At 41.6% G+C, this 13,257-nt stretch overlaps 1 protein-coding gene across 1 annotated transcript in view; it reads left to right on the forward strand.

Annotated features, from left to right (window-relative positions):
• LOC104333270 (von Willebrand factor D and EGF domain-containing protein) overlaps positions 1 to 13,257 on the forward strand; it is a 193,618-nt gene that overhangs the window by 35,364 nt on the left and 144,997 nt on the right. Inside the window, exon 2 of the mRNA XM_075430952.1 lies at positions 3,793 to 3,977. Coding sequence (XP_075287067.1) covers positions 3,793 to 3,977 — 185 coding nt within the window. The remainder of the gene's footprint in view (positions 1 to 3,792; positions 3,978 to 13,257) is intronic.

The raw sequence follows: 13,257 nt of genomic DNA on the forward strand, positions 1-13,257 counted from the left end.
TTCTGCCTGCTGCAGGAGGCTCTCCTCTTCCCAGCCAGCCCACAGGCTGCCCCTTGTCTCATTTGCACATAACAACTTCACGCACATTAACGTCAGGTGAATCTCGACCTCCAGGCATGAACAGCAACTTCCCTTATGGCTTCAGTGAGGCCAGATTTTTCCCCACAGGACGTGCTTTCTCTTGCCACCAGAGTTATTCAATTGCTGTTTCCACTGAGCAACTGCAACAGGTATTGCTATTTGTTTGCTTTTTCTGTCAAAAAAGGAGCTACTCCGTGTCTCTTTGCAGCAAGTTGCTGCCACAAAATCGTTGGCTTTAAAAACAACAGTGCCTGAAGTCTAGTGACGCAAACAAATCCTTATGTCTTAGCAACAGCTCCTGGCTTATATCAAGGGTGATGCTGGTTCTAGAAGAAACTCTCTGCAGGTAACTAAAGCTCCAGCTAACGCGCAACATTGAATTCCAGCAACACTGGACTGAGAGCCACAAAATCTCACTGCACAGTTTAATTTCTTCCTGAAGGAGATCTGAATGGTCACCATGATGATGAGCACTCAGCTCCCTGAAAAGCCAGCATTTTTTTCATTAGCCCTTTTAAGACAATTATAGGAATAGAGCTGGGAGATTAAATTAAATGTACAGGTTCTCCTATGTAAAGAAATAAATATACATTCTCCTATGTAAAGAAATATTTATTTCCTTCTAAAGGCAATCTAGCCTGCACACCACAGAGTAACAGTGACTCCATACAAGACATGGACGTGGACTTTTATTGTTCCTCACAACAGGGGGGACAATTGTGATATTGAGCAGTTCATCACTGTACACAAACTCGACATCTGCATCTGACTCTGTCATGAATTAAAAATGAAGAGGAAGGCTTCATCTGATTAGAATGTAGCTGCAGTCACCATAAGATAGAGGCGGGCATCCCTCAGGTGAACAACCAACAGGGCTCAACTGTACCTTCTTGCAGTTTTTTAAATAACTTTTTCGTAATATAGGCTGATTACAGTGATGCTTTTACAGATTTATTTCTGTGGGAAAGGGAGTAGTAATTAACTTGTACCATGGCCTGCAATTCGCATGTGAAAGTTTACTACAGCCTTATGGCAGAATCATTGTAAGCACGATTTTACAAGGGAAACGCTATAACCGAGGGATTATTTTGCTCACAGCTTGCTACAAAACCTGGGCGAGCTTTTGCTCGTGCTCCCTCCTGCTCCGTGCCAGCGCACCGGTGTCGAGCCCGGTGTGGTTTGGTCTGATCTACATCAGGGTGAGAACAAAACCCATCAGTCCGGCTCCAGGGGAGCTGGCAGCAGATCAATTTGCCTGGCTGCCTCCTCGATGACAGCCTGCAAGCATAACTAAACCCACTCACAGGTATAGAAACATATTCTGACACATAATACAGAATCAAATACACCTTTAGAGGTGGCAGTGTTTGAGACAGGGCCTCACACCTATGCTCTTCAGGGAGCAAACACATGGCTTTTTGTCCCAAACACCATTAAATTTAACGGGTGAGCACCCCTCTCCTTACCGACCTTGCATGCCTCCCCCATGTGCTCCTCCGAGTCCCTTCCCACCCTTTGCAAGTCCCATCTGCAGCATTCAGCTCCTCTAACGTTGATATGTGAAACAGTGTTTTCTAAACGACTGCAAACAAAACTGTGCAAAGGATGAAAAATAATTAGCCGTGTCTCAGTGTCTAATATATTTGCATTGTTTAGACAGAGTAGTTAATCATTGGTAAGACCACAACATATTGTGTGAATTTGGATTATAAATAATACATATTGAGCAGAAGGTTATTAATTACTTTTAAAAGGAGTATTTGATATTATTATTATTGAGAAACTGAATGCTATTAATTACGTTACAATGCTCTGGCAGGATTCCTGTGGCAATACTGTGCAAAGAGCCGTTTACTTTTAGACTCTTTTGTCCAGAAAGCAAAAGGCACCACGAGCCAAAATCCTGTTCCCATTAACACTCCCGAAGCGCTGAGTGATACTGAAAGGGTCAGTGAGGGTCTGTGGTTTTTTTAATGGCTTTTAAATATAGGGTAAACTTTTCATTTGCTTAAAATAGTTGCTCTGCTGAAATGTCACTTGTTCCCTTGGGTTGGGACTTGGCAAAGGACAGTCTCCATGTGGTCCACACCGCTGAGCCCAAATCCCCAGAAAGGACATCTGAGGGATGGAATTGGATCCCAGATTTAATTAGAGGTGCGGTATGTCCAAGTGTTTCATCTGTAAAATGGCTCTTACCTGCAGAAAATAAAAGCTTAGGGCACTCCTTTTTTATTTAAAAAGGCAACTGTATTAATTCAGCTGAATTTTGAATTGGAATTGCACTATCGCTTTGACAGTTTAGTTCCCTGAAAATTGCAGTAAAGGCTCTGTTACGCTACATTTTGTCCCCATTTGTCCTGTATACCATTGGCTTCCCTTTGGCACAATAAAAATAATCTGTAAAAATAGCACCATAAATGGGTTCACTTTGACCTTCTGAGTATCTCATCAATAAAATAAAAATGATAAATCTGTTTGAGAGTGCCACTGGCGTAATATTAAAGCAGGCTTATAATCTGAAGAGTGACATTTGAAAAATGATATTATGAGGAGGGGGTCTTATTCTCTGTCAACACTGTCACACAAATAAGTTCTATTTACAGTGCAGAAAGATGGTTTTGCTAACTGCCAGGCTCCCTCCCAAACCCAGGTTGTGCAATTCCTGCGATGTTCTCTCTGCCTCTTACATCATCATTAGCAATTAAAGATTACTGCGGCAAGAAATTAGCTGAACCTTCTGTTGCAGATGCACAAAGCAGAGCAGCTCCACCTCGGTCTCCTCCTGTGACCCACTCTGCAACGCTAACACAGCGAAAATGGACTTTGCCTCATAGAGAAATGGCCAAGATAACCAAGAAAAGGCCCTTTTTTCCTACATGATCAGCTTTCTGAAAATAAGAAACTTCTAAAAGAATCACTGTAAGGCTTCTTTTTATTAGGTGATAAGAAACTACTGACTGTTCTGTAAAAAAAAAAAAATCAAGAGATGTATGAAAACAAAGAAGGCGGGTGTGTAAACAAACATAGGCCTAGTGGCAGAGGCTTTGATTCAAACTTTACGATGCATGCACGGAAGCTCTGATGTATTTGGCTTTATGGGTACACGCCTCAGGCAAGTCTGACCTATGGCTTTAATATTTGCAAGCCTAACTCGAGCTCATTTCTAAAAACCCAGGGTATTGTTGGTTTTCCATCATTTCTTTTTCTCTTTTTAACATTTCTTGTTTTCGTTATTCTAAATATGTATTTAAAAGTATGTGAAGTGCACTTTATACTTGAGCATCAATTTTTATTGTGATTAAAATACTCATGTACGTGGCTACATATAAAAAATAAAATAACGTAATCATAAAACCAACATATTTTCAAAGATCACAAGACTTTGGAACCTCAAAACATTACTTGACTTCTGAGGAGGAGCAATTCAGATGTTCATCCCTAAAACTAGACTGAGGTCCCATTAAAGAGTTAAGGTTTCTGTTTCTGATTCAGATATGAGGAAAATCTAGATAACTAAAATCTTTATGGTACCTGCCTGCCAATTTTACGTATTTAACTCCAAACTTGATCTTTTCCCAATGTTTGCATTGAAAATTAGCCCAGTCCCGAAGTGAATCTGAACATAAGACTATGTACCTCCCTTTAAGTGATTATTAACAGTATCCAGTCGAATCAACTTATTCAATCGTTGTCCTTTTTCACCTTTTCCAGCTCCCGAGTGCTCCCCGGAGGGACACCGCGTCCTCCGCAATCCCTACCGCAGCACCAGGTTTGACTCGCTGGAGCTGCAGCGAACGGCGATTCAGGACCTGGTTTGTGACCACTCCTTGCCACCCGCATGGTACCGTTTCATGATTGGCAACAGACCCGCGGAAATGCCAACGAGATGTGTCGAAGTCAGTAAAACTTAAGCACTAACCCTGCTGAACTTGAATAAATCCTTTGATGTAGTTTTCCTTTCCAGCCACCTCTATACTCTCATAGCCAACAGACTGCAACAGGGATAGGTGAGTGGTAATAGGAAAATCACCTTTATCATCATAATAATAATAATTAATAATAATAATAATGTCATCACCAAGGGAAGTAGTCAGAGACCAAGATCCCTACACACCGGGCATTATTTAAACATAAAACAAGGTGTTTTCCAACTCTAAAGAAGATACTTAGTAATCCATATATGTCACTGTAAGTTATACTTATTACAAGCAATACCACTGCTTTAAGAATGAGTTCTGGAACCCGACTTTCTCCCCATATAATTTATTGTGAATTAGGAATATGTCCTTACTACAAAATCAGAATGGAAAAAAAATCAGTAAAATGAGTATTAAAAGAGATTCTTTATTGATACAGAAGGAAAAGCTGAATTTGAGCCTTTTTCTGATATTACTACGTCTTGTATCATTTAGTTTCATAAGTATGCTAATGGCTTTCTAGAGTAAAAAACCTCCACCACACAATACCACTCTCTAAAAAAGAAAAACAATAATTATGTGTCTTTATGTGTGTTTAATATGTATGACAATAATATTTAACTTACAATCATTGCTGCCAGAGCAACTTAAGACCCTAACTAAAGTTGTTGCCATCTCAAATAGCCCAGCTGTAGAAGGTTAAAATAAATTCAAACACAGTGTTCAACAAAATTATTCAGAAAATAATAAACTAATTACCATAATGACTTTAAAGAGAAAATATTAAACCTAGAGTGCCAGGAAGTTTAGTATTAGGCGATGCTACCCTAGCTGGAGAACCTTCTCAAAATTAGCAAACAGCATTTCACATCCATTCAGAAAGGGACCTGTGAACTTGTCACAATAGAAGTATATCTCAATAATCTAATGTTAACTGAAATGTTAAGAGATAATTGTTACTTCTGTGGGATTTCTAGCTCTCTGCATACACAAACAATAAATCTAATTAACGTGAACAAATTGGCATCATTATTATTGAAATATCATTTCATGGCAGGTCATCCTTGAATATCCCAATGCATTATGAAGTTTATTTTTACAGGTTACTCTATAACTGCATATATATTGTATAAAATTATTTAATTTGCCATTGTATTTCAGCAATTTTGAGTATGTAGTAATGCTTGACTGTATGAGATTTCTTTCCAACAATACATGCTTTGTTTCTTTGAATCTCTTCTCTGGAGTTTTTCTTCAGGTTTGTAGAGATATATTCATTAATTTAGTTTCTTATCTTGTAACATAATTCTTGCCACTGCTTTCTTCATTATCCTCTGAATGACAGTAAATCTCTGCTTCTCCATGCTGATGAAGGATTACATCTGTTAGATGTCACAACTGGAAGAATACACTTCTTTTAGATCTTCACCCTCTAAATCTGCCTCTACGTTCTATCTCTTCCACTTAATTAAATCATTGTTTAATTTAGTTTTCCATTTAATTTGAGCAAAACCTCTGGAACAAAATATTTTAAATTAATAACTGCACAGCTTCCACTCCTTAATAAGCGGTTATTATTGGACATTCCAGCCTGGCTGGAGTGAGCTGATTTTAATTAAACAAGTCAAAGACAAAATCCTGAACAGATAGGAGAGAAAATAGACCAAATAAAGCCTGACAATACAGTTGGAGAGTTAAAAAGTACATTACTCCATCTCCTTGTAAAATATATGCCTGGTGATATCCTGTTGATACCAGCCAGATACAATTAGCTACTTATCGATGGGTAAGATTAACTTCTTAATTTGAAGTAATAGTAGGTAAGAATTCTTTTCACCCAATTGAGCTCAAAAGGGATTTAAACCATAATGGAGATTTAGAGCTTGGGAGAGAATTGCGGCAGGACCAACGGCACGTGCTGGGTGGGCACGAGGGAGGCGAGATCCCGAGATCCGGCTGCGGTGCCAGGACAGGAGCAGAGGTAGCCGACTTCTTCAGACATGCTCTTGAAACCTGTATTATGAATCTTGCCGCAAAAAAAGCTCCACAATAAAAACATGGCCCCATCTGCATATAGTTTCACAACCATGGAAAGCATTACATTCAACAGAGAGCAGAACCAAGTCACATGCAGAAGTTACGAGAGCCCCAGTCTACAACCATGTCACAGCTAAGAGGCACAGCAACCTTTGTAATGAAAAATGAATAACAGCTCTTAAGAAACTGCTTCTCATCCACTAATTTAACAAACAAGTGAAAAACAAAGGAAACAAAAAAGAAGAAAAATCCAAAAGCTTTTATGTCACAGAGAGTGAAAACATGAATTGTATTCCTGAATCCTCCATCCCTTGAATCCAACTGCTGCCCATAAACTTATTCCTCCAGTGGCAAAATAGTTTTGATTGAAACAGTTGTCCAATTTAGGCTTTGCCTGCTGAATTTCTCTGGGGGGTAATGAATGATCCTGACCTTCCTCCCTCTATTTCCTCCTCCCCTCTCACCCCATGCTCCCGAAGGAGGCACGGCAATTACCGGCTCCTGGGCACGCACTCTTGGCCACAGCCACTTCCCCACCCAACAACAAAGTCAGGCAGAAAAGCAACACAAATTTGCAAATTTTGCATCCCCAGGTATTGAGGTTGCTGCCTACAGATCACAAACGAGAGTTTGTTCTTCAATAACTGCCAAATTCACTGTGAAAGGGAGAAACACCAAAGGAAGAAAGCATAGGGAAACTTTTACTAAGATTAAGACACTGTACCAAGAGCAAGAAACAATGCAGACATGGCCAGACACAGTAGTAAAATGACCTTCAGAGGAAGGACAAAAGTGACACAAAAATTAAAGTTCAGCAGAAAATCTACTAAAAATACAGAGAAGTATTTAACTGTCAATATAGGAAAAGCCATACACTGGTTATAGAAATAACTATTATTTTAATTCAGGCTTCTGAATTAAAATGATACAGCACATACACCTGTATATATGTACTTATGGGCAAGCCCCAAGAAAGGAATGAATACTAAACAGAAATGAAAGAGACTGCAACCTGCTAATGTTATTGAAGATCTGCTCTACAGTCAGATAAGACATCAATGTGTGGATTAGAGAAGAGCAGTGCATGCTGCTAACCGTAATGCAAATCCAAACGCCGTGCCATGCTAACGACAGGCAGGCCTCGCAACGCTGGCTCACAGCTCACAGTGAAGCCAGAAATATGGCTGGAAAAGCACTTCTTCCCCTCATTTACATGGGGATAAAAATGAATAGCTTGTACTCGGCAACTTTAAGGAAAAATAGCAATTAAGAATTTGATTATGCAAATAGTAATTGGTTCTGGAGCCAGCAATAATACACATGATACTGCATGCATGAGTCGAATTCATTACTTCTCAAAGCAATGCTAATATTTCCAGCTTTGAGTAGTCAATGGCAAACAGCAAATGCTAAGCTAAAAAGACAGGTATTAAAACCAGGATCTCTGCTGGAACAACTGTCACTATCAAACACTTGTCCTCTGAAACAGAGGATTTGTGGTACCATGCTCCTTGAGCAGAGAGATTAATACAGGTGTTACCACACTGACCACAAAAACCACTGCACACTCACTGCCAAGGTGAGACCCTGGTCTCACCAGTTGCCAGATCTTCAGAAATGTCAGAGTACCTCATCACCCAGCAATGCTCCCACAACACCCAGCAATGCAGGTGGCCCACATGTATGGGTCAGCATTTCTACACATATACATACAAAAATATGCATCCTACCTGGACAGATAGGCACATGCCAGGTGCGTGTACACACACAGAGGTATACAAGCACACAGCAATTCATCCCATCAGCTGAAGTTCACCCTCTCAGACCAGTCACTACTCTGCTCTTGGTTTACTCCCAGTCTTATGGCAGTTCCTCACCTGGGATCACTTTACTTTCTGCAGTCCTGTCAGTATGCATGGCAGGAGCCTCCAAGAGAGCTCTTGCACCACAGCAGAGCTCCACCTACCCCAGGTGCTCGTCCTTGCCAGCAGCTGAATGTGGTTGTCTGCAGAGAAGGGCACGAGCAGGGCAATAGTGTCAGCTTTTCACCTTGCTGATCTCCAGCAATCTCTGGTTCAAGGGCTTTTGGATTCAGACATGGGTTGTACAACACCTTAAAAGGAGTTCTCTCCCGTGAACCAGTCCAGTCACTGTAATGTTTTTAGTATCCAGAATCCTGCAGTAAGGATTTCTACAAGTTAGTTACGGATATGACACTCTATTTTGGCAATGTCTAGTAAAAATACCTGCCTGTGACGGTATATGAAGATTACTTCCAATATCTTTCTTCAGAAATTTCATTCTCTAGATGAGCAAAAACATCTCCAAATCTGTATGTAAATGTGGCATAAGAAGCACATGTTATGCAGTCAGGGCTGCTGTTTTCTCAACAGTTGTATTTTTAACACTATAAGTTTACTTTTTTTATGTATTCTAGGCTCAAACATAGGCTTAAATGCTAACCTTTGGTGTATAAAACAAGCTCATGTCAAAGCACATCAAATCTAACCTGCCTATGATGCTTAGTATTGTAGCCACTGGAGAAGATTTATTTTTTCCCCATACTGTTTAATTTCCTCCTCTACTTAACCTGTTGGAGAACATTTTATACTCACAATCAAAATACAATAGCTCAACTGCATGCTATTAATTTTTTATTTTGTTTCAATTTTTATTTTGCTCTGAATCCAATCCCACTTTGATTTGCAATTGTTTTATGAACTTAAAAGCAAGTGACACTTTCAAGGTATTATTTCATGTTTTCATCTGTAATTCTCTTTCTCGCACGTATACATGAATACTCCAAGATCATAATGGTAGGTCTGAAGAGGTTTTGTTTTTCTGGTTTGTTTTGTAGGCATACAAAAACCCTTCTGCAGAAATTACAATTACAGCCTCTATTGTTCAGAAGCGTGTACTTAAAGACAAGACAGGCACTGCTTTAATTGCTACTACAGATATTCCTGACACAAACTGATTTCTATGGAGTCTGGCCCAAGATTGAAATAAAAAATCTTATTTACTTTAACTTACTACAAAGGAATTCAAAAAACTAAGACAAAGTAAAGTTTTGAGTGGCTAACAGATGCAAAATCACAATGCTTTAACTGCCAACCAACAGTACACCAAAAAGCCTTCCATCTCCATCTAGCTGAGACAATGCATTTCTCACATATGGTGCTACTTATTTTTAACAGCATAATTTCAGTGCAATACCCAAGTGACAAGAACAATCAAGCTTGATTTCTTTGTGCAATTATAAAGAACCTTCGAGTGTTCAATCAATCAAACTAGTTGATTCTCCAAACCCCAACTAAATGGAAGGAGACATCATTGGATTAAACAACAATGGTTTGTCCCATTGTTTTGGCAAAGGGGGAATAAATTTAAATTTTTTCATTTAGGTTTTCTGAACGGAACTACTTAAATGCTTAGCTGGTGACTAATTATGAATCAAAAATACTTAATGAATGCTTACCTGCCACATAGAGGTGTTGCAAAGATTAATTAGGTAAGGTTTATAAAATGCTTTGAAGATTAAAAACACCACTTAATTATAACTGGAGAAAGTATGAAAGGATACTGAGCACTACAGAAGCCTGGCAACAGCCTAAAAACTCCCTTTTGCGTTCGAAAAGTTCTCGTTTGTGCAAGCTGTGTCACTGGATACCTAATGCAGATGCACCAAACGACCTAAATTCTGGGTTTACAACAACATAGTTTACTTCCCTGACTTGCCATGACATTGACCAGTTGCAAGTCCAACTAAACACGTCCAGTGAAGCAATCAGCTTCTTGTGATCCCTTCTGGGGGGTGTTAATCAGGCATCCACCACAGCTCGCCACCCAGAACACTGCTTAAAGACGTTCAGGGGAGACTGGATTTGTAGGGAGAGAGACGCCTGCTCATTAGACCTACCAACATACTCAGAAATAAATGAATGGACTGTGGCCACCGTGTGTGTTTTCCAGTGTCAGGGGGACTGTAGCTTGTTTTTTCTTCCTGCTGAGTAGCTCCCATTTCGAGGGAGAAAGGCTGATGTTTTGCATGCCAGAGCAATAGTGCTGCCGTGCAGTCCACATCGTGTAGCTCACCTGGAGAACGCCAGCAAGGCCATGGTCTGATCCGCACCACTGCCTTCCCAGCAGACGAGCTCCTGCCCGCAAGAGGCTTGTGGAGTCTTCTCCACTGTGGAGGTAGCTGTATAGCTCCACTGTGAAGGTAGCTGTATAATTCCTTTTCTTCATTTTGGAAAAGCTGCTGAATTATGGCATGAGATTCCCGCAGCTTTATGCTATTCTTAGAGCAGCAATGACAGTAGTTATTGCAGATAAATGCTACCTCTTAAATGCCAATCATTTACTACCTCTGTATTCAATTTTCTGGTTACTCTCCCAAATGACTGCTACAAAATGCAATGCTAATTATGCCACAGCTGGGACCTAAAAATTTTGGCTGTCTGAGTCTCTTCTCCTAGACTTTTTTTTGTTTTAATATTTTTTTCTTTGTTTTTTTCTGTTCTTATCTGTACCGCTGGTTGAATACATGAATATACATTTGCCCTTGCCTTCCCAGGTCTGTTTTCTAATTCACAGAGGCCTCATGCAGCAAATCCTTTTGGCTAGCGTGGGGCAACTTGCCTGACTCAGGTGGACAGCATGGAGCTCAAAGCAGAAAATAAATGCATGTGTGTCATAAACCTGTCAGGAAAACAGCAATACTTGATTCATACCAGAATTCTTCCTTGGCCAAGCCTGTAACACTGCATCAAAGTTTGTTACAGTAACTTGCTTTCTCACAGTCTGACTTTTCCTGGGTGCAAAGTCAGTCAAAAAGGTTCATTATTGCTTGTAATTTGTGCACATTACATAATAAACTATTTGGCTCAAATGTTTCCAGTGCAAGATTCGCCAGAACAAATCCGGGGTGCTGCAGATCACAGCGGGGGGTTATCAGAAAGCCTGCACACAGCGCTGGCAGCTGACGTCTGCGGGGCTAATCCGTGCTTTCCCGAGCCCTGAAATGGCTCACAGGCTTGCGGAGAGGACAAATACAAAGAAAGAGACAACCACTGTCCTCTCATTTCGGCGTTTTACTTTTTTGTTCTGTGTGTTGACAGTGGATAGAGCCCCACTTTTACGTGCGGATCGCATTTTGTCTTTTTTCAGAGCCAGAATGCACTTGCATCTCTCTGTTTATCTACATGGCCCACAGCACAGCAGACAGATGGGTGTCTCATTAGTGAATTTATCTTTTCATCCCTGCTGCAAGGCAGGGAAGTACTATTACCATCTCAGCCACCTCTGTCTATGGCTTAGAGGTAAGGAAGTGAGGTGCCCAAAGAGTGATTTGTCCAAGGTCAGGCAGCAGCCAGGGAAACTGAGGCACCGCACGTGCCTGGCTAGGATGAGTCCAGCAGCTGCACTCCCAATGGAGTAGCGCTGATGTGTTGGGGCCAGTTACACTGGTGAAATCAGAGAATCATAGAATCATAGGTTGGAAAAGACCTCTAAGATCATCAAGTCCAACCATCCACCCAACACCACCAGGCCTACTAAACCATGTCCTGAAGTGCCACATCCACACTTTTTTTGAACACCTCCAGGGATGGGGACTCCACCACTTCCCTGGGCAGCCTGTCCCAATGCCTGACCACTCTCTCAGTAAAGAAATTTTTCCTAATATCTAATCTAAGCCTCCTCTGACACAACTTGAGGCCATTGCCTCTCGTCCTATCGCTAGTTACTTGGGAGAAGACACCAACACTCACCTTGCTACAACCTCCCTTCAAGTAGTTGTAGAGAGCAATAAGGTCCCCCCTCAGCCTCCTCTTCTCCAGACTAAACAGCCCCAGCTCCCTCAGCCACTCCTCATAAGACTTGTTCTCTAGACCCCTCATCAGCCTCGCTGCCCTTCTCTGGACACACTCCAGCAACTCAATGTCCTCCCTGTAGTGATGGGCCCAAAGCTGAACACAGCACTCGAGGTGCGGCCTCACCAGTGCTGAGTAGAGGGGCACGATCACCTCCCTACTGCTGCTGGGCACACTATTGCTGATACAAGCCAGGATGCCATTGGCCTTCTTGGCCACCTGGGCACACTGCTGGCTCATATTCAGCCAGCTGTCGACCAACACCCCAAGATCTTTTTCTGCCAGGCAAAAGCAAATTGTTGCAACAGCTTATTTTGAGCAGCAAAAAGTCTTCTACAGAAAATCGTTAAAGTATTTTTTCAGTTTGTTCAAGCATGGGCACAAACATTGCTTGAGACACAAATATTTGCAGGAGACCGAGTCACCTCAGAGCAATGATGGCCACTTTTCAGCAACCGAATGTCAGTAAATGATGGCAAGCAGGTGTTAGCAGCACTGGGAATGCTTCCTGCGGCATAAGTGGTGCCGGCATCCCTCCTCCTCCTTCTCCTCCTCCTCCTCTTCCTCCTCCTCCTCCTCCTCCTCCTTCTCCTCCTGCTTCTCCTCCGGCAGCAAGTGCAGGTGCCAACCGTAGGGACAGGTCTCCAGGGGAGTGCTCTGGACAGATGGGTAGGGTGTGCTGTGTCTCCCTACCAAACCATCTTCCCTCAAGGCTTTCTGCAAGCTTGCCCACACCTCTTGAGCTCCAGAGCTCATTCACCAATTCTGCTCCGCACCTCCCTACTCTAATTCTTCCCAGGTCGTGGGGCTCACAAAACTTGTGAGGTAGACTCACAAAAATCTGTATTTTCATGTAATTTGAAAAATTCAGTCCAGCAATCTTTACTCACACATGCAGAGGCACTGAAGTCAGCAGCTACCTGGAGTAAGAGGAAATTCAAGGTGCAAGCATCTTGTCAGGAACATACCTTGAGTATGAAGCAGAGACCACTGAGCTCCAGCTGCTGTCCTTCTCTCTGTCCTTCTCCCTTCGCACGCAACACATCCTCTCTGGGTAATGTTTCTCCACTCCTCTGTGTCATTACAAGTTTATGCTCACAAACGTGCGTTGGAAACATGTTATTTCACATCAGATCTTGCTCTCTAGGTCAGAAGTTCACCAAGACACCACAAATTCCCGACTTCTGCATTTTCCCCAGCACGGAAAGCACCTGTGTCCCTTAAAGCTGTAAATAAATAAACAGAACAAACCTCTTAAAAAGTTACACACAACGTGGCTTTTAAATAAAGGAAGGGAAGGGATTCGTCTAAAATTCCACGTAAAAGCATTTTCGTGCTGATCCCCTCTT

Source organism: Opisthocomus hoazin, chromosome 9 (assembly GCF_030867145.1).
Source record: "Opisthocomus hoazin isolate bOpiHoa1 chromosome 9, bOpiHoa1.hap1, whole genome shotgun sequence".
In the NCBI taxonomy this organism is placed as follows: Eukaryota; Metazoa; Chordata; class Aves; order Opisthocomiformes; family Opisthocomidae; genus Opisthocomus; species Opisthocomus hoazin.